This window comes from Heterocephalus glaber, unplaced genomic scaffold (assembly GCF_053883595.1).
Source record: "Heterocephalus glaber isolate CG9 unplaced genomic scaffold, H.glaber_assembly_v1.0 deba00001613, whole genome shotgun sequence".
In the NCBI taxonomy this organism is placed as follows: Eukaryota; Metazoa; Chordata; class Mammalia; order Rodentia; family Bathyergidae; genus Heterocephalus; species Heterocephalus glaber.
In genome coordinates, this window is record NW_028258384.1 from 36,402,567 (window position 1) to 36,423,637 (window position 21,071).

General features: G+C 36.3%; 1 protein-coding gene across 2 annotated transcripts in view; it reads right to left on the reverse strand.

Moving 5' to 3' along the window:
- Window positions 1–11,295: 11,295 nt before the first annotated feature.
- Window positions 11,296–21,071, reverse strand: part of Acsl4 (acyl-CoA synthetase long chain family member 4) — a 97,335-nt gene continuing 87,559 nt past the window's right edge. For both annotated transcript variants that reach the window (XM_004861442.3, XM_004861443.4), the window contains exons 15-16: window positions 20,668–20,825; window positions 11,296–14,019 (exon numbers count right to left, since the gene is read on the reverse strand). In XM_004861442.3, the coding sequence (XP_004861499.1) occupies window positions 13,862–14,019; window positions 20,668–20,825 (316 nt within the window). In that variant the 3' untranslated portion in view covers window positions 11,296–13,861. The remainder of the gene's footprint in view (window positions 14,020–20,667; window positions 20,826–21,071) is intronic.

A 21,071-nucleotide genomic window follows, 5' to 3' on the forward strand; every position in this document is an offset into this window, starting at 1 on the left:
CTTTCAGCCCATGGACCATTCAAATTGAAAGTGCCATCGATTTTTAAATTGAAGGTTTCTGGTACCTCTACCCCAGCCAACCTATCCTGTCTTACTATCTACTCAGGCCCTGCAGCCATCTGTGTATTGAAGTGAGATTAGCACCAAACTGTAACCTCGATCTCAAACACAGCCTCGCCTCACAACCACTATACAGGCTTCAGAGACATTCCACCTGATCCTGGCCACTGCTTCAATGCTCTCAACTCGGAGGGGCTGGGGGAAATATTGTTAAAGCTACTTGGCAATGCCAAAGTACACAGCTGGAAACTTTTCAAAGCAATACCAATCTGCTATGATATGACTGTTGAACTAAAATACTCTTCTTTTCTGTTAAAACATGCTCCAATATACCTACAGATTTGGGAAGGAGAAGTTTTTTCACTATAACTCGAAGAGTTAACTCATACTTTTCAACAGCTTTATGAACAGGTAGCATTATTCTTATTCTCAAAAATGGAAACTAAGGTTCAAATTGGCTAGGTAGCATAGCAGGATTAGAACTGTAAAGTTTGATCTTGTTATTCTCAGTCCTACCACATTACACCCGACACATGGATCATATCCATGAGCTCTCTCCATTTCCCCACCTTTTCCTCCTTCTAGACTACAGTGCTTTCTGCCAAAACTCTTCTCTGGAAGTCCACCTGTGACCTCCTGGTCAATTTCAAGGGTCTCTGAACAGTTGCCTCTTTGATCTCAAGGATGAATTTGATATCATCAACCACCTACTCCTTCCTGTAGCTGTCCTACCCTTGGTTTTCATGGCACTGAGTTCTCAAGTTTCTCTTTTTATCTATCTGATGTATAATTCATTGTCCTTGCTGGTTTCTCCTCCCTCCTCCCATCAATTGTTGGAATCCTCAAAGACTCAGTTCTCAGGTATTCTGTCTAACAAATGTCTCCTTGCATGGTTTCACCTACTACCTGGCATATATTTAGTCAAATTTGAATCTCTACCTCTGATTCTTCTTGGTAGCATCTCTCAGATTCCTCTACTTCTTTACTTTTTGTTTTATTGGCACATGCTTAATCCAAGCCTTCATTACTTTAGGTCAAATATGCAGACTGAGAATCTCTTAGCAGATCTCCCTGTCTACGATGCAGTCCACCATGCTTTGGATAGAATAATTATCTTCCAACACCTCTGTCAATTCAGAGACCTGGTTGCTGGTCATTGCTTTTTCGGTGAAGTCCAATCTTAATTCAACATCAATAGACACTATCTCCTCCTTCAATCTGGAAAAACAGCATATTCCAGAGTTACTCTCCAGTTCTCTGTTCCTTTTTGCCTTCCTCAGAATTCACTGGTCTATCTTTCTCACTTAACCATTGTGAACTTTTCCTATGTCACTTACTATTTTTCTATAACATTTTATTGTCTATATAGCATTCCAAACCAGATCTACTATCATTTATTTAAATTGGCCTCAGATTTTTCACTTTAAAAATAAAGTTTTAATGAATACATACAATATTATTTTTTAATTTTACTAAAAGAAATTATCAGAGAGAAAGCAAATTACTAATTTATAGAAGACTGTCATAGGAAGAGTATATATGCATAAGAGAGTGGTAACAGAAATGGAGAACAGTCATAAAATGTAAATAGGCCCAACCCTCAAAAATGAAAAAACAAGTATGAGTGGGGATTCTGACTTTCTTTTTACACCAGGGGCTGCTTGGCATCCCTTCAAATCTCAGTCCCAGGTGAGCTTTGGATGGCTGAAAAGCAAGCCTCTTTCCCTGACGGACTTAAAACTGCTGATCCATCAGACAGCAATTGGTTCTTATTCCTCCTCAACTTTCCACCTTCCTTCCAGCCTTGCTCCATACCTATCCAATAATCATCAGTTTATCTGTTGCACCCAGTGAGAAAGAACCAACCAAAGACTGATATTAAATCCACACAGGAGTTTATTACCGGCGGGGACCAAGACGAGCATCGGACTGGAGCCCCGACTGGGGGCAGACAAACATGTTTTATATACCTTTGAGGCCAACAGTTTCTAGGACCCCTATGGGATAGAACTAGCAAAGCAACCAAAAGGTACAGAAGCGGAACGTCCTGCTGTTAGAACATTTGTAAGACAATAGTTGATTAATTGTTATTTCTAAAGAGACTTTCTAAGGGGAGGAGGTTTTTAAGCTTTCTCCTTCTGAGTTCATCTAAAGGGCAGGCAGGTGGGTCAAGCAGCAATATGGAGTCTGTCTTGCTAACTAGGGTCCTTCATATCTATCATCTATCTAGGATTAATTTATTTGAATCCTAGTTGAATGGTAATATTGACAAGGGGAAGTAATTTAAATCATATATTTATATTTTTAAGGAGTCTTGGGAAAAGTTCTGATCCATGCCAAGGTTGTTTTGAAAGTACAATTGAGGAGCCATGGAGTAGAAAATGTTTTCAGCATTTCTTGAGACTGTGAGTGGCTCTTGCCAATATTGCAGCTCCACGGAAGTTGGTTGAATTGAACTGAGTTGAGCTTGCCTACTTGCCAAAGGAGGAACCCAAATGGTAAGTACTGTTGGAGCCCAGCAGGCTGGCAAAGCCATAGTAGGCTTTGAAAGATGAAAGAAAGGTTTCTTGATGTACCAGTTACAGGTTGAGAAAGATTGACTCATTCACACATTCCCTCACCAATAGGATATTGAATATTACTTTGTGAAAAGCTCTGTGTTGGGTCCTGGAGACACAGTTTGGGCCTTTATATCTCTCACAGCTACTTCCTCGTGAAGTGGCAACAAGTAGAGAGTGCCAGGGCATGGAACCTGGTGAGTAGTGGGTAGGGAAGCCAGCCAGAATTCTTGTTTGGAGAGAATTGTGAACCTGCTCTAAACAGTAGAGTCCAAAGCTTTGTGTGAAGAAAAGAAGACACTAGGTGGTCTGAGTTCACAGTCTTTTGCTCTGTTGCATTTCACCCTACCAGCTCCTACCAGTGCCATCTTCAGGGTGTAGCTTGCCACAAGCCACCACAGCAGGTCCATTCTCAAAAGATGTATAAGACTAAATGGGATAGTCCCTAGGTCCTGCTGGGTCTTCACAGTTGTTTCATGGGAATATGCACAACATGGGACTGGGGCTATAGTTTATAAAGGTCTGCAAGTGGGAATGAGCCCTAGACACTTCTTGGGGATCTTGGTGGCCTAGTGATGAGATTACCCTATGTCCAGGCTACATGCTGGAGCATGAAATATGATCCCTGATCTCATTCATCAAGTGCCTATCATGTGAGAGGCATATTACAGACATTGTGTTAAGTAACCTTGCAACAAACTTATGAGGTAAGCAAGGGTTATATTACAAATATTTAACAGCAATATATCTTCAGCACCTACTAACCATAATGGACTAATGAACAATCAGAATAGACACTAGCTCAAAAACAAGGAGTATGGCCTTACAGAGCCAGAGCACTATGGGACAGAGAAGTAGGAGAGGGGCACAGAATAAATAGCTTCCCATTTCTCAGAAGATCAAACCAAGATATGATCTCCAGTCTCAGGGCAGTCATTTAGGGTCATTTAAACACTCCTTGCTCCCTATGGATGCTTCCTCCTGCTCCCAGTGCTGTTTGAAGGTACATGCAAATTTTATTGCCTACCAGTCCCCCTGTAGCAACATACCTGTCATTTTTTCCCAGAAATTTCCTAAGACTGTCACTATTTGGATCAGCCTATTTATATATATTTTGTTGTTGTTGTTGTTGTTGTTGGGTACTGGCGATTGAACTCAGGACCTTGTGCTTGTGCTTGTGAGGCAGGCACAGCGCCACTGAGCTAAATTTCCACCCCAACCTATTTATATTTTTGAAATGGGGTATTGCTAATTTGAACTCCTGGGCTCAAGTGATGCTCCTGCTGCAGCCCCCATGTTGCTGGGCCTATAAATAGCTTCATGCATAGCTCCACTGGAAAACCAAATAATCTCTTTAGTGTGCTTTTCAGTTCTCTGTGCCCTGCCTTGAAGATCTCTTCCAACCATACTTGCAGCAATAAATACTTAAAATGTCTTTAACATTAGATCAGCTAGGTAAAATCTGATTCTCCTTAGCAATTCCATAGTATAGGATCACAGTGACGTACATTCTTGTCCTACAGTCCTTTGGAGGCCAGGTACTGTATTTATCCTCTTTGTATCTCTCACTTTTCCTGGGACAGAGTTTGGCACATAATAAATGCTTAGGAAATATTTAGCTAGGTCTGGGTCTACCTTCCTCCAGTGAAGCTTTCCAAGTTTGAGAGTCTCTCTGTGGCATGTGAAACTCTGGGGTTATGGTTTTCCAAGTAAATTATGTAAAATTTAAAACATACAGCAAAACTGAAAGAATCGACAGTGCATACCTGGTTACCACTAGATTCTACCACTGATATTTTTCTATACTATCTTTATCCATCCTTCAACTATTCATCCCTCCATCTGTCTATCTATCCATTATCTGACTTCAATAGACTTTGCTCCTCAGCACTTTTTCCATATCTATCATACACTAGAGTTCAATGTTGGCTTATTCTTTTTTCTTTTGAGATAAATATACACCCAGTGAAATATATGAGTATTAATTGTACAATTTCTCAGTTTTGACAAATGTTATCTCTACAAAGATACAGACCTTTGTCACCATTTAGGAAAAGTTTCTCTTTGTATCTTCCTAAGCAATCCTCTTCCTTCATCCCAGAGGCAGCCACTATTTGGATTTTTTCTATCATTGATTAGTTCTGCCTGTGACAGAACTTCATAATAAATATAGTCGTATAGTGTGAATTATTTTAAAGACTTTTATTTTATTAACACATATAAATTGTACATACGAATGGGATTCACTGTGACACTTCCATTCACACATACAATGTTCATTGATCATATCCAACCACTCTTCTTCCATCCTAGCCTCTTTCTCTGCCTCTAGAAATCCTTCCCAGTCTCTAGTAGTCACCCTTCTGCTTTCAGGTTGACTTTTGCTTGTTTTATTTTCCACATATAAGACAATTGATGGTACTGGTCTATTTGAGTCTAGATTATTTCACTTAACATGATGTCCTCCAATTCCATCCATTTTGCTGCAAATGACAGGATTTGGTTCTTTATAGCTGAATAATGCTCTATTTTCTTTATCCATTCATGTATTGATGGCACTTAAGTTGATTACATATCTTAACCATTGTGAACAGTGTTTCAGTAAACATGAGCATTCAGGTATCTCTTTGGAATATTGATTTCATTTCCTTTGGATATATATCCAGAAGTGGGATACAGATTGTATGATAGACCTATTTTTATTTTATTTATTTATTTATTTATTGGTACCAGGGATCGAACTCAGGACCTTGTGCTTGCCAGGCAGGCATGGCACCACTGAGCTAAATCCCTGGCCCTATTTTTACTTTTTGAGGAAACTCCATACTGCTTTCCAAAGTGGTTGCACTAATTTATATTCCCATCAAAAATAAATAACAGTTCCTTTTTCAAGTAAGACTTCTTTTCCTCAGGCTCATATGTTTTGTGTGTATATGTGTGTGTGTGTGTGTGTGTGTGTGTGTGTGTTGCAGTGCTGGAGATTAAACACAGGGCCTTGCACATGCTAGGCAAATAGTTTACTACTGAACTGCATCTCCAGCCTTCAGTGTAATTGTTTCGAGAATCACCCATGTTGTTGCAAGTATCAGTAATTTGTTTCGTTTTGTTGTTTAGTAGTACTCCATCGAAAGACTGTACCAGTTTGTTTATTCATTCCTTTACTGATACACACTTGGGCTGTTTCCAGATTCTGGCTATTAAAAATTAAGCTGCTGTAATGTTCTTGTACAAATCCATTTGTGGACATATGTTTTCTTTTTACTTAGGTAAATACCTAGGAGTGGAAATTCTGGGTTGTAGGAAAGATGTAGCTTAGCTTTGTAAGAAACTGACAAGACTTTTTTCCGCAGTGATTGAATCTTTTTACACTCTCATAAATAATGTATGAGGATTCCAATTGTTTGTGGTTACTTTTATAGCCCTCTGCTTCCATCACTTATTTATCTTTGTACATATGAAATGCATTTACCCTTAGAGAAGGGCACAGCCTATGTTTTGTTCCTTAACCAACCCCAATTCTGACAACTCCTACATTCAAAGTTTAGAAAGTTGCTAAGACATAAGAGCCAGGTTTATACATCAATAGCTTTTACTGAAAGTTTATATTTACCAAACACTGTGTTAAGCACTTTTCATATATTATCTCACTTAACCTTAATGACAACCCTGTGAGGCAGGTACAGTAACATTCTCATTATATAAATGAGGAAACTAAGGTACAGAAAGGTTAAATAACTTCCCCAAAGTCATGTAGTTCATAGGTATCCAAGGTGAGCTTTGCTACCACATGAGCTTTATTATAATGGTGTTATAATATTGCTGTCTTGTATAGAGAGTAGCAGAAAAAAATTTCAAATAGAAGTCTCATCCAATCCTATTATTTTAGAGCTCAGGATACTCAGGGCCACAGAAGAGTCTTGCCTGAATTCCCCCATTAGTTAATGATAGGACCATCAGAATCCAAGGCTCCTGACTGGAAACCTTTCCATTTCATTTCAGCCTCCTTCAATACTTTGGGCAATTCTGGATTTATTTCTAGCTTTTTCATGGTGCCACAGATCTGAAAAGAAGTTGGAGATCTTTGAAAGAAGTGCATGAAACTAAAAGGGTGAAATAAGGTCCACCTTCCTTTGGGGCCTTGGGGGCCAAGACATAGAGTCATAAATAAAATTGTCAAGCTTGTATCAATTCCTGCAAGATTGCCCTGAAAATGTTTCTGCCACCCACTCAGTCTTCTCTGGACAAGGAAGGAAAACAATGTGGAAACAGGGATTCTGTGGGAAAGGAGTGGGAATGGATGAGTCCCTGAGGGTGCCTTCTCTTGGGTTCCCACAGCACCATCTGGTGGAAGCCTGAGTATTTTGTTTCTCTTCATTGAGAATATTTTGCAACCTTAAAGTTTCTTGTCTGTTTCTGGACTACATGCTGTGTTAGGTGCTGGGAGCAAGAGATGAGACTTGGCAACTTGGTTCTTGTACAGAATGCAAGGGTAAGGCAGACATAAACTAGACCATTACAACAAGGTATGGTAAAGATGCTCTAAGAAATCAGTAGCACAGCACAGTACTTAATAGAGCCAGCCTCAGATAGACCTGTTTTAGCTCTGCTTTGGCTATCTACCAGCTGTTACCTGGAGCGAAGTCATTCAACTTCTCTGTGCTCCGGTTTTCTGATTTGCAAAATGGAGATAATAATAAGTGCTTACCATAGGGTTTGTGGCAAGGATTGAATAAGGTAATGCTTATAAACTACTTAGTATAGTGCCTGGAACATATTAAATACCCACTACTGTGCTGTAGTTATTTCATTATTAACAATAAGCATATAATGCTATGGAACCAAAGGACAGGCATTTAACTCTCAGGGAGACTTCCCTGAGAATGTGACAACTAAGATAAGACTGAAGAAGTATTTGTAATACTGGCAGCAGGGAGGAGCAGGATTCATCTTCCCTCATCCAAATATCAGGAGGGATGGCAGTGTCCTTTGCCTTGGGGGTGCCAGGAGTTTCCATGAGGGCTTCTAAGATGGAAAATGGTATGTGAACATTTAGGAATTATTGGAATCAGGCCCCAGACCATGAAAGAAATCATTCCCACAATGAGTAGACAGAGCCTGATTTGAAATTAGATGCTAAGAGAAAAATCAAGACCAGTTGTGTCAACTACCATCTGTTTGTTTTAACTTCCATTTTGTTCTTGGGCATTAACGCTTCAGTGGTTCATTATTCAGCCAGCATTATGTTAAATAGGCATGATGGGGCCTGATAATTTTCTACTGCCTCAAAACATGAACAATTCTGGGATCCTCCGCAGTTCTGCAAACTATTTGGCACACACCATGACTATGTCTGAGTCTATTCACATTGTTAGTTTTCCCTGCAAGTCCTTAACCCTTCCTGGTTACCCGTATTTTACTCATTCTTTAAGGGTTAGAGTTCATTCATTCATTTGTTCATTATGTGTTAGGCACAGTGGCAGGCACTGGGGAAATAATAGTGAATGAGACTCACACAGTGTCTAACTTCACAGAGTTGACAACAGTCTGCCTGGCACTGCAGACAGGAAAACAAATCATGCAGACTGCATGTTACCAATACTCTTCAAGAAGACAGTCACATCTAAAGCAGTGCTTTCCAACAATTTTCACAATTTAGCACACATCAGTAACATAGATGGATACCCTGGGACAAATGGATACGAAGGCAACCTACCAGAGAACTCTGGCCACCCCAAGGGCTAAAGACATCAAGTATCTCAGACAAATGTGGAATCTCTTAGAGATCTTAGTCTAGAACCTCAAGCTGTGACCCATGAGGTCCCTGTTGTTTCACCCTACTTGGTCCTTGAAGGCTGGTGAGGAACTGAGGTAATGCTGCTAGAGACAAAGACATACTCTTTGTTATCAGCTGGAATTTTGTGAGCACCATTTTTGTAGCTTCAACTTTAGTCTCAGAGACCTTCGAGGAAGCCTTCCCAGACAACTGAAGCATAAAAGGGGTTCTGTCTTTTCCAAATTCCTACACAGTATTTAGCTCAAGGATCATTTTCTAATTTCCCCCATAGTCTCTTGTCCTTTCGTCTCCCTGTGGCATCTGGCATGATTAGACAAAAGAGAGCCCAGAAGCACTTCTTAAGTATCATGTTGCTGTTAACTTTTCCATGTGTCTCCTAAGTACAGCCAGGTTAAAGAACCTTTAGCAGGGATGAGTTTGGGATCCAGGAGAACACAGAAGGGAAACAGAATGGAAGATTCCATTCCAACTTGCTGGAGAGAGAAGATACGAAGCTAAGTGACAATAAAATACTGTTTTCAACATGGAGAGGAAATTTTAAATTATACACCCAACCAAATTATCAATTAAGGCCTCAAAATTAATTCTACTGTAGGGTATGTTTTAATAAAAAGTAATCATCCAAGTAAGAAAAACACATGGGATAAAAATAACAAAAACATAAGGGAAAAAGAAAATCTCAGGATGAGGATGAAGGAAGACTCCAAGAAAACAGCCCTGCAACAGAGAAAGTAGGGCACATGTTCTAAAGTAGATCAGAAGGTTCTAGAAGCAATTTATTCCAGATGAAATTGCTAGAATTTTTGTTATCTTTTTTTTCGAGGGGGTTGTTGGGGATGAAACCAACATAGGTAGTTATAACTGTGCTACATCCCAACTCTGGAAGTGCTGAGAAAAGATTTACTTGATTGATAATCTGATGAGTTGTTGATAAATACATTGAAAACAAAGCAAATGGAATAGAGACAATTATTAGCTCCAGAGGGTTAGAAGTGCAGAAAGGTAAAATTAAATATGGTTTTCTATTAACCATTTAATGTCTGAATAACAGTTATATTGTAAGGACTTACTGCTCTAACTACACATCTATATTGGGAGGATGAGAGGTGTGCCCGTGTGTAGTGAAGTGAGAAGTCAATAAATAGTGATAAAATCAAGATGCAGTAATACAAGCATGTTTTTTAGATAGAAGATAGTAAATACCAAAACAGTCAATTACAAGTCAAAAGTGATTGCTGCAGAAACAGGAAATGAGAAAAAGAGGGCACAAGATGGCTATCTTTCATAGACTTTAGAGAGCAGCTGACTTTTAAGCCTGTGCTTTTCAACATGTGGCTTGTCATCTGTCTATAGCTATGTTATTCAATATGGAAGTAAAATTAAAAATTCAGTAAGTATGCGGTTAGTAAAATTAAAAATTTAGTCATACTATCCACATTTCATGTACTCAATAGCGACATGTGTTGGTGGATACTGTAATAGCAGATACAGAACATTTTCAACTTTATGGAAAGTTCTATCAAACAGCACTATTTTACAGTATCATCAGTCAATTTAGTAAATGACAGCCACATAAACAACATACAAAATCAGTGTGTATCTCATTTCTATTGTTTCTTCACAAAGAACATCTTCATAAAAGTTGTTTTACATACTCACAAAAATGTGAGCATACCACTGTAGGTCACAGAAAAAAAAAAACACTGCTTGAAATTAGGTGTGAACAACTCTCATTAAAAATTAAACATAAGCTGGGCATGGTGGTGGATGACTGTAATCCTAGAACTCAGGAGGGTAAGGCGGGAGATTTTCTGTGAGTTGAAGTCCAGCCTTAACTACATAGCAATCCTGTCTCAATAAAATAAAATAAAAATAAAACATGAGAGTGATAGATTCTCTATACTTAGTAGAATCCTTGCTTCTTGTGATGGCATCATCCACAGCCTCACATCCTTATGGGAAACTTGGGACTTAGCACATCATTTAAAAAGTCAACTTGGGACAACAATATCAGAATCCGAAAACTAGACATGATGGATCTTAGAGACTACTACATTCTCTACTCCTTCCACCATTTGTGTTTCTCTTTATGCAAAGGACATCTTTTTTAGAGTCCATATTTTTAATGGAAAGATGAAATTAAGGCAAAGGGGTTGTTATGAGATTTGCCCATGGTTATAAAGTTAGTAATAGAATGAGTCGAGGTCCCCTGATCTCTAAATCCAGAATTCTTTCCACAACATCTTCAGGGTCAGGGGATTCTTTAAGACCCTGAGTGTGCTAGACAATACTTTAAACAATCTGACTGATGACCACTGTCTGGACACAGTGACGATAATGACAGCTAACATGAGGTACTGTACTAAACACTTTACATGGACTTCCTCATTTTAACCATGACAGCAACTCTATGAGATAGATATATTATCAACCAACTCCATTTTCTCAAATGGAAAAATGCAGCTTTAGGATGTTAAGTTGCCCAAAGTCATAAAACTAGTGAGGGCAAAGGAAGCATCAGACTGAAATAATCTGGTTCCTGAGTTCTTAACACTTTTATATATACCTCCATATAATTCATAAATTTTCTCCCTATTATAAAGTAATAGTTATAATTTATTAGCACCTACAAATAATCCACATAAAGTGACTACAATTTGCCCTAAAATGTCAGTTTTACAAAGGGGTTCTACACTATTAACTGTATTAATCACTTTAGGTTCAAATAATCCAAACTAATGGATAGGATTTATTTAAACTGGGCTGTTAAATTGTAATTCCATAAACCTAGAAATGGGTACATTAGAAGTTTTGTGCTTAAAAGTTTGGTTAATCTTCAAACTTACAGATTTTATCTCGATGCACAAATAAGTACAAACTGGATTGATAACATGGGTGAATTTATTGTATAAGACTCAAGTGCAAACTTAAAAACAAGAACAAAGCTTTTCATCAAGAATAAACACAAAATCTAAATAACAATTCTTGAAATCGTGCATTTTGACAGAATGTACATATATGAATACACTGTAATTTGCAACTACATTCAAAAATTTTTTAATTTCCCTCCAGATTCAAAACACCACACAATCTTTAAACTGTTCTCATTTTGTTACCTTAGAAATATTTGTCATATGCTACAAGGAAAATATAGGCAAGGGATGACTAATCAGTCCCTATGATCAAAGAAACATTATTCTGACTTTTTGAATTCATCTGTATTTCAGTTCTGAAAATCCATAGTTATACTTCCACTCTAGGAGAAAAAGAGAATGGACACAAATATCAAAGAGGCAAGATATGTTTATGTAATTAAAGCAAAACCACAAGTGTTCAATTCACAAATGTACACACTTGTGGTAAATTTATTAAGTATAACTTTATTTGATGGCTGACATGTAATAACTGTGAATGATTTAAACAGGTATAAAAATGAGATCAAAATCTTTAGGCTCAAATACTTAAAAAGTCACTATGAATATGGAAAGATTTCCATTTACATAAACATGTATATTTTTTGATGAAAAATTGGGGGGTAGTGGCATCTCCCTGGTCCCTTAACAATATTTGGATTTTTGCAAAGAATTAGCAGCACCCAAACTTAAGTGTTAATTACATGTTTCTAATCGACCTATTCAACAGATTAGTTGGCAGTGTTCCAGCTTTCAGGAGACAGGGGTGGGTGGGGGTGCAAATATCTAAGATAATAGTATGCATACACTCACACATTTAAAAATCGCCATTTCAAATGGGGGGAAATCATATATTGGAAGAGTCTAAGAAAATAATCCTTAATGGATAAATAGTGCGCCGGGAATAGTAGATGAGTAGTGGTCTACTTGATTATAATGGTTTTTCACTCTTGAAAGGCAAGTTAGGAAGAGTCAGAATAGTCATATATAACTTCTAGGGAAACTTGCCCAGAATTTTACTTTGCAGAACACTGAACAGAAACCTTTACAAAAACCTTCATTCTTGCTTAATACCAGATGATTTTTTCCTTATTACCACCATATACATAACATTTAAATATTTTCTTTATAAATATTTTAGAACAAAAAGAATTTATTTTGTTGCAGTGGTGGCCCACATCTGTACAAAGCAATGTAAGATATAGTGCAAAGAATAACAGTATTAAAAATTTTGCTTTTTACAGTAACTATGGTTCAAGTGTGAATATCAGGGATAAAAGAAATCCACACTCCAAGTTACTGTATAAACATAAATCCCTTATCAAGTAACTCTGCCCTTCTCCTAAATCTATCATTTCCAGTTTCTAAACTCTTCATAAACAGGAAAAAGCGATACCAGTGTTTTCTTCCCTATGACTTCCCAAAACTCATCCAAAATAATTAATCACCCGTAGGTTCGAATAAGAAATTGGGAAGTTATTCATCATAAACCACTTTGCTAAAATTAAAGAAAATGAAAAGCTCTCTGAAATGCAAACTACTGATCAAGAGTCAAATCAGCAACAGCACACAGGTCATAAATTACAAATGTAATTTTGATACAAGTACATTTTAAAATCAATTCCTGTTACCAAAGATAAATCCAGAGTCCAAATTTCCTTCCCAGGTTCAGTGCTATGCCAAGGGACATGATTCCAAATACTTAAGATTTTTTTTCTAACAGAGGAAATGCTTACTATTAAATTTTGATTAACTTTTCTATAGTTTTGCTCTTGATTTCAGTCTTTCATTTTGAACAAACACAGAAAGGCAATTTTCAGCATTTTTTAAAATGTACTTTCAAGTCATTTAAATAATTACAGTTACTGATTTTATACCTCAGTGTTTCAAAGACCAGTTCAAATTCCCTTCAAATATATTACTAAATATTTTTGGTATGTATATGTTTTTTATTTTTATTTTAGGCACTGTAATTCTTCACAATGTTTTAATGGTTCTATGTCTAACCTATGCAACAATTATGATCTCAAAATAACACTTTCTAAGGTATTATTTGACTCTGTATATCATAGTACGATTGAATTTTCCTTTCAAGGTAACTGGTTGGAAGAGAATTTTAAAGGAAGCACTTCTGCTTTGAGTAGAGTACATATTTTTTTGTCATGATTAATATTTAAACTTCTGAATTAGGAAGACATTAGAAGCCGCAAATTTCCTCAAACTACTTTCTACTCCAACTCCAATTTATGTTGTTCAACATTAAATATTTTTCTTTATGAAAACATGTGTCTTAACGCTAATTTTTAAAAACAGAGTTTCTGCTCTAAAATTAACACAGCCAAAGGGAAATAACTTTTCAATTTCAGCTTCACTAGAACAAAGCAAAACTAAGTTAAAGTCGACTCAACAACTATTGACCATGTCTTTAGAATGATACACTTTACATTCTAACAGACAGATCAAGAAAAACTTAAACTCCAGAACAGAAAAAACTACCAGGCCACCTCCCCTGCAACTGCAAATAAGAGAGCAACATTTTATTTGCCCCCATACATTCGTTCAATGTCTTTGAGGTAATGATTCTTCAGTTCCTTCCTCTTCAGTTTGAAAGCATCAGTTACCAAACCAGTTTCAGGGGTCCATGGCTCTGGGCTTAAACGAACCTTGATTGGAATTTCAAACCGCTCCAATTTCACTAAAATGAGAAGGGAAGAGATGAGAAAAAGGGAGACACAGAGAAAGATGGGGGAAACAAAAGGGAGAAAAAAACAATAAAACCTGAATTTTGCAGAATTTACCTAGACAACACATGTGAGGAGACAAACTTATTTAATTAAAAATATGACAATTATAAATAACATCACTATCTTACAATTTAATTTTGTATTTATCAAAGTTATTTCAGTTGGAGAGTTTTAGTTGATGTGGTTTTCACTTATATCACACACAAACACAAACACACACACACACACACACACACCACCTTCTTCTTGAGAAGATTTATACTTGTTGTTTTCTCTCTAATAGAGTTGCGTGGCTAATTTCTTTAGTTTATTCAAGTGTCTGCTCAATTGTCTCCTCCTAAGACAGTATTTTCTTGGCTACTTGTAACCAAAGAGAAGTCCCCTTGTCTCTTTATATCATCTTATGCTATGCATTTGCTAAGGTACTTATCCCCCAGTCAACATATTTCTGTACTGTATATATTTGTCTCACCTACTAGAATACAAGCTCCATGAAAGCAAGGCCTTGTTTTTTGTACTGCCACCCATAGGGCCACACTGAGAGCCCCCAATAAATATATCAAGTTTATTAATTCAGTCTGCAGAAATTTCAGTTTCTAGACACATATTCTTCATAAACTGTATCATAAAGCCAAATACAATTGATTTCAATCCCCTTTAAAGAGTATAAGAACTGATGCTGTGCAATATTGTACTTGAGTCAGACAATTCAATACATATTAGAAGGTGTGAAAGAATATAAAAACCTAAACAAAAGTAATCAATACAGTACTCAATTATCTTAACTTAGTTCTTATAACTTAATTCTTTGAGTTATATTCCACCATTTATTATTAATACAAAGTGATCCTTAAAATTCTGAAGACCCATTAACAGTAATATTAACCTATGGACAGGCTTTAATGCAAGTATTTAAAATAGTAATTTTGCAGAAGCAGACATCTGTATGTTTAAAAAAATGCTACAAAACAGATTAGATGACTTTAGGAGCAATTTGGTTTCAAAAGTAAACACAAAGAAATTCAAGGAGATTCTTGTTCTTGTAGTAAGGCTGGTTTTATAAGACTGATTAAATCAGTAAGTTTTTCATTACAATGAGATAGGAATATAAATCTGAGTATAAAAAATAATCTTTCAAATTCTATTAAAATCAACTTCCTAAAAATAATGCATGAATTGATAGTAAAGGAATATAAAACTTGCTTGAATTAACCATGTCTATTCTGTTACTATATTATAGCTCACATACACAGTGGTGTTTGAAATATCTGTTCCCAAGGTCACAGCTGACTCTCAAGGAAACAGCTAAATTCTCAACTATACTTTTGGCTCTAAAGTCTTTTATTACATTTTACTGTCCCTAATTACATAGATCCTATTCAAAAAGCACTGACAAAATTCGACAGGATGAGCACATTATTTCACTTGGACACAATTAATTAAAACATATTTATAGATGTCCCTATATTTAATCTTTATTAGTTAAATTCCTATTTAAAGAGGAAAAAAATAGCTGATTTAAGGGTTTCATTTTGGGAATTCCGAAACATTATTTAGTGACACAAGCTACAAGGAGCAAAGGACAATCACCGTTTCCTGTAAACAGAATAAAGTAATTGCCAACAAGAGAGAAAAATGAAAGGTTAGGGGAGAGGAAAAACAAAAACACTTCCTAAGGCATTTTTATCTGAATTAACTTAAACATTGTGAAGTGAGACCTGCAGGTAGGAGTAAAGATCAACTTTATAGTCACTGGTAGTTGCTCAAATTACCCAAAACAATTACTTTATAGTCTCATGATATTACCTATATCTCACACTTGTATTTAAACACAAAGAGGCCTGCTAGGAAATATGAATAATTTCAGGCAGATTTGCTGACAATAATCCAACTATATTACAGTGTTTTGCATACGTTTCTGAAATTACAATTTGAATCTTTTGTGACACAGAAATGTTTATGATTTATATATGTAGCTCATGATTATTATTCAATATCTAAATTATAAATTGTTCAATTATAGGCCTCACTCCCAGAGCATACAAGTTATAGGGGTCTAGTGGGTTCTAAGATTTTTATTCTGCTTTTCACCCAATTGTGAAACAGCTTAAATTTCCCCATCATTGCCTTTATGCAGTTAAATATGCAATGACAATTATTCAAGTAATATTCTACTCCACCAGTAAATTCAAAAAGTGACAGAGGGCTGGGGATTTAGCTCAGTAGCACTGAACCTGCCTTACAAGGTCAAGGTCCTGAGTTCGATCCCCAGTACCAAAAAAACAAAAACAAAAACAAAAAAATGGCAAAGAATAATTGCAATGTACCTCCAACGGACAGTCTATTGAAAAATCAGAATTTGTATTAAAGAAAATTCTGGGAGGGTGGTGACATTAACATAAAAGTATATTGTGGGAGGGGCAAGGGAAAGGAAAGAAGGGAAAAGAAAAAATATGAGAAAAGGAAAAAAATGGAAACAAAGTCTGTAAATAGGGAAGGGTGGAGTGGGTGAAGGGAGAGCTGGGAATGAGAAAAAAATAAGAACCAAGATACATCATGTAAAGGTACAAGATCCCAATGATGAATGCATCTGTATTGTATACCTAAAGTGTACCAATAAACTTAATGGAAAAAAAAGAATACTAAAACAACACTATTTTGAAGAAGGGAACATCAAGCCACACCATCTTTATAGTTATAAATAAGTGACTTTAATTCTGCTTGTGTTAATAGACCATTATTATTTCAATCTTTACCAAAGTCAGGTTCAGAAAGTTTGTCTTGGGAAAAACATTAGTCATCAGGGGAACCTAAGTAATTAATTTTAAAAATGAATACAAATAAATAGTAGCAGTTAGGGAAACAAGTATACTCATGTATCTCTGACAGGAATATAAACCAGTGCAGTTTTTCTGGGGAAGAGGGAACAATTTAGCAATGAGATAAAAAGCCTTTGCGCACATTCTCTTTGCTCAGAAATTCTACTCACAGGAATTCATACTAAGAAAATAATCACAAACAAAAATAATTGAGTGTAAAAGTTATGCATTACATTTTATTAAAGTGTGGGAAAGAAGTGGAACTCACCTAAAAAAAAAAATCCAAAGGGGACTTAAATGGATGCTCATGCACCAGAATAAAATTTAGCCACATAGGAAGAGAGTGAGGCTGAAACCAGAAGGTTCCTGCGAGAATAAGACCTGCTGTGCCCTGCCCTCTTCTCCTTTTGGCTATTAGAATGCTGGCAGTTAGACAAATATTTCCTAGGCAAGAGATCAGAAGAGTCTTCTTCAGAGGAATGGGATGATCCAAGAGAAAAAGTCACTAATGCCTGAATAACTTTACAGCGAACCCCAGGAAGCTTTCCAAATTGTTTTTGTAATTGTTTTGAAATATGAATAGAGAAAGATGAGCAGACACTTGAGAGCCTATACCAACAAAAACATGAAATATAACCTGGAGGAAAAGGAGACACTATCAAGAGAAGGCAACTACAGAAAAAGAGTTTCTTTAACATCCTCAGAGGGATAAGAAATAGCAGGTTAACTGCAACCATAGAAGAGCAAAAGAACTTTATTAGAAGAAAAACTGGGAAGACAAAACTGAGTTCTTGAAAATTAATATTCTGAGAGTTTAAATAAATAAGGCAGGCTTAGGGTGTACAGGGGTTCAACAATCCCCAGTACCACCCCCCACAAAGTAGTTATATAAACACACACACACACACACACACACACACACACACACAGAATCTGGAGTGGAGGAGGATTATGGGGGGAGAAAAACAAATGAACAAAGAAAGCTAAATATCCTCCAGAACTAAAGGGCAGAGATGTCCAGAATGAAAGAACCCACACAAAATCTACATAATTATAAATGATAAAAGATACCTATGCCAATGCACATCACTATGACTTCTCATAATACTATAAATTAATAAAATAACTGATAGCTTAGAGAGATATCAGTAAAAAGAATTCAAACATAAAGCAAAGAGAATATGGATGGAACTGGACTTTCCAGCCAGCAACACTGAAGTTAGAAGACAATGGATCCAAAACTGCAAAATGTTAAGGAGAAATGATTTATAATCTAACATTCTAAAATATACCAAACTATGCCTCAATAGCAAGGCTATAATAAAGACATATTGAAATATACTGTATAAACACATCTTAAAAATTTATTCCTATGTACCTCTCAGGAAACTGCTCAAGGATGTACTCTACCAAATAAGTGAGTAAACCAGGAAAATGACTGACACGAGATTCAGGAAACCAGATCCTAAACAGGAGAGAGGCAAAGGAAATCCCCATAATGATAGTAGAGGGAATCCTTGGGGTACAAACAAGCTAAATTTCAGCAGGAGTCTGAAGGACTCTAAGAAGGATGTTGCCAAGAAAAGAAATATACAGACATGCTACACTTTCCTGTATTTCAGAAGATTTTCATAACTTTATATGAATTCAGGGGAAGAAATTTTAATAGGTACACAGAAAACTAAGTAAAACTAAGTAAAGAAGACAGGCAATGTTAAAATCAGGAAAAAGCAAAAAGTTGGGCAATAAAGGAAATGTAATACTAAAACAACATATAGTTCAACTATGAATATTTTCATATTCCTAATAATGGAAACATGTATGTAAAACATGAAACTGTACTATGCATTATAAATAGAAGTATGTATATGGGGAGTGGACATAAGAAAGCTACATTATCTTCAGTGGTAGGAAGTCCATAGATAACATCTCAAGTGAAGAGGCAAAAAAATAAATAAATAAAAGCAATGAAAATTTTTTCTTTAGAAAAACTGGAGACAAATGCCACAGATTAAAAAAGAGAAAAAAACAGTCAAGGTTGAAGGGGGATAAGACTTGAAAATGAAGAAGGATACAGTATTGAGAGCTGCTGTTCCATGCAAGTCTTGTAACATTATTTGCTATTATAAAAATTATGTATTATTTCTTATTGCACTGATAAAAAATGAAAACTGAAACTTAAAAATGTTATAAAACTGGCCTACTGTTTGACTTAAGAGTTACTTTTTAATCTATTCAATTTCCCAATCAATGTTCTGGTAAGTTTTGTCCAACCCACCTGCTAATTTGAAACTGGTGATCATTCCCTTTCCTGAAGCTGTCTGTCTCAGCAGGGCTCTGCGCCATCTTTCTTCTTTGGCAACCTTGCCAAGCATACCTACACATACCTCTTCCCCCATCCATTCCATAAATGCTGGTGTTATCCAGGGACCTGACCTTAGTCTCCTATTCTCCTGTTCCCTTCTCTCTTAAGAATTGCCTTTCAAGTCTACAGTAAAATATGGAACTCTCTCATAATGTATGGACTAACATACACAACTACCTGCTGGGCATTTTAACTAGAATTATCCAACAGGCATTAGAAACTACAAATGTACCAAACTGACCTTATCACCTTCTCATATTAGCTGTTTTTCCTCCTGTATTTTTGAGCATGATGAGTAGCAACAGCTACCTTGTCTGATCTACAAACCTAGGGGCCAACCTAGACTCTTTTTCCCTTATCTATATTATGCAAGTAATCATGAAAGTATGCCAATTTTGCTTCATAAGTGTTTGCCAAGTCCCTGGTTTAGGCCCTCATCCCTTCCATGATCATCTAAGTATGTACTACAGCTCTCTTAAACTGGCTTCCTGCCACACTGCAATGCCCCTCAACGGATCTACAGAAATGCAAATTTGATCATATAACCTCATAAAACCTCACGATGGCTCCCAATTGCCTACGATTAAGTCTAAATTTCACAAAATAGCATATAGAGCACTACATGACTTGGCCTCTGTTTATCTCTACAGCCTCATCTTTTACTTTACCAGTTAACAACAAACTCCTTGTTATCCCTGGACATATGTACTTCCTTTTTTTGTACCTCTGTGCCTTCATTCATGCTGTTATTTGGCCTAGAATTTATAATAATGTACTTAATTGACAATTATATGAGAAAACCTTCAATGACCTCCCAGGCAGGATTAGGTACCCTCGAGGATCTTTGGTACCATGATTCTCTATTCATATTTCTATTCCTATTAAAACCACTGTCACTCTTAAATGTCCCTCTCATTGGATAATGAGAGCAAGAAATGTGTCTTACTACCTTTTGTATTCCTGGTGCCTAAAATACAGTGCCTGGCACATAGTACATACTCAGATGTTCTTCAATTGGTTATTAATGAGCACCAGAGACAGTCTATTTACAGAGTCAAGGAATATATACAAGGCATAGTCCTAGCTATGACATTTACTAAAGTGTTGTCAGTTTTTATTTTGTACACATAAGGTAAACCTACATAACACATCTCTTCAAAGATGAACTGTTCTAAACACAGGCTAGATAAAACACACGACAGGTATGTTGTAACATGCAATAAAGAACTCAACAGATTTTTCTACTATATGACATTTAAAGATCCTTCCTACATGGAAATCATAAATATAGTGCATTTTTTTGATTTTCTAATTCTATATTTTATTATTAAAACAAATGTCTTGAAGAGTCTAATGCACAAGATATTATTAAATGACTTTATGGACTTTCAACAAGCTAACAATTTCTTACTTACTGGCATTTGCAGCTTCTCTAATTTCCTTCAGTATTTCAGCCTCCATGGCAGGGTTATTGCAGATATCAACCCACGTTCCTTCTACCCCCTTCTGTTGTGCCAAAAGTGTCAACCTTTTCTGATTAGGAACCACAAAACTTATCACATAGGACTGATCACTAAAATATTAGAAAATAAAATAGAAATTGATGTACTGAGCCAACTTTTTCATACAGTTTTCAATTAAACAGTATACTGCAGGTAATTCCAAATACAAATTTTTCTTTTTGTCAAAGTTGCAATATGAAGTGAGAAAACTCATAAGCCTGACATAAAAAGACAAATATACCAATGGCCTAGAAAAGATAGCCCAGAAATAAACTCAAATGATCTTCAAAAAGTGGTGAAAGTGGTTTCTTCAACAA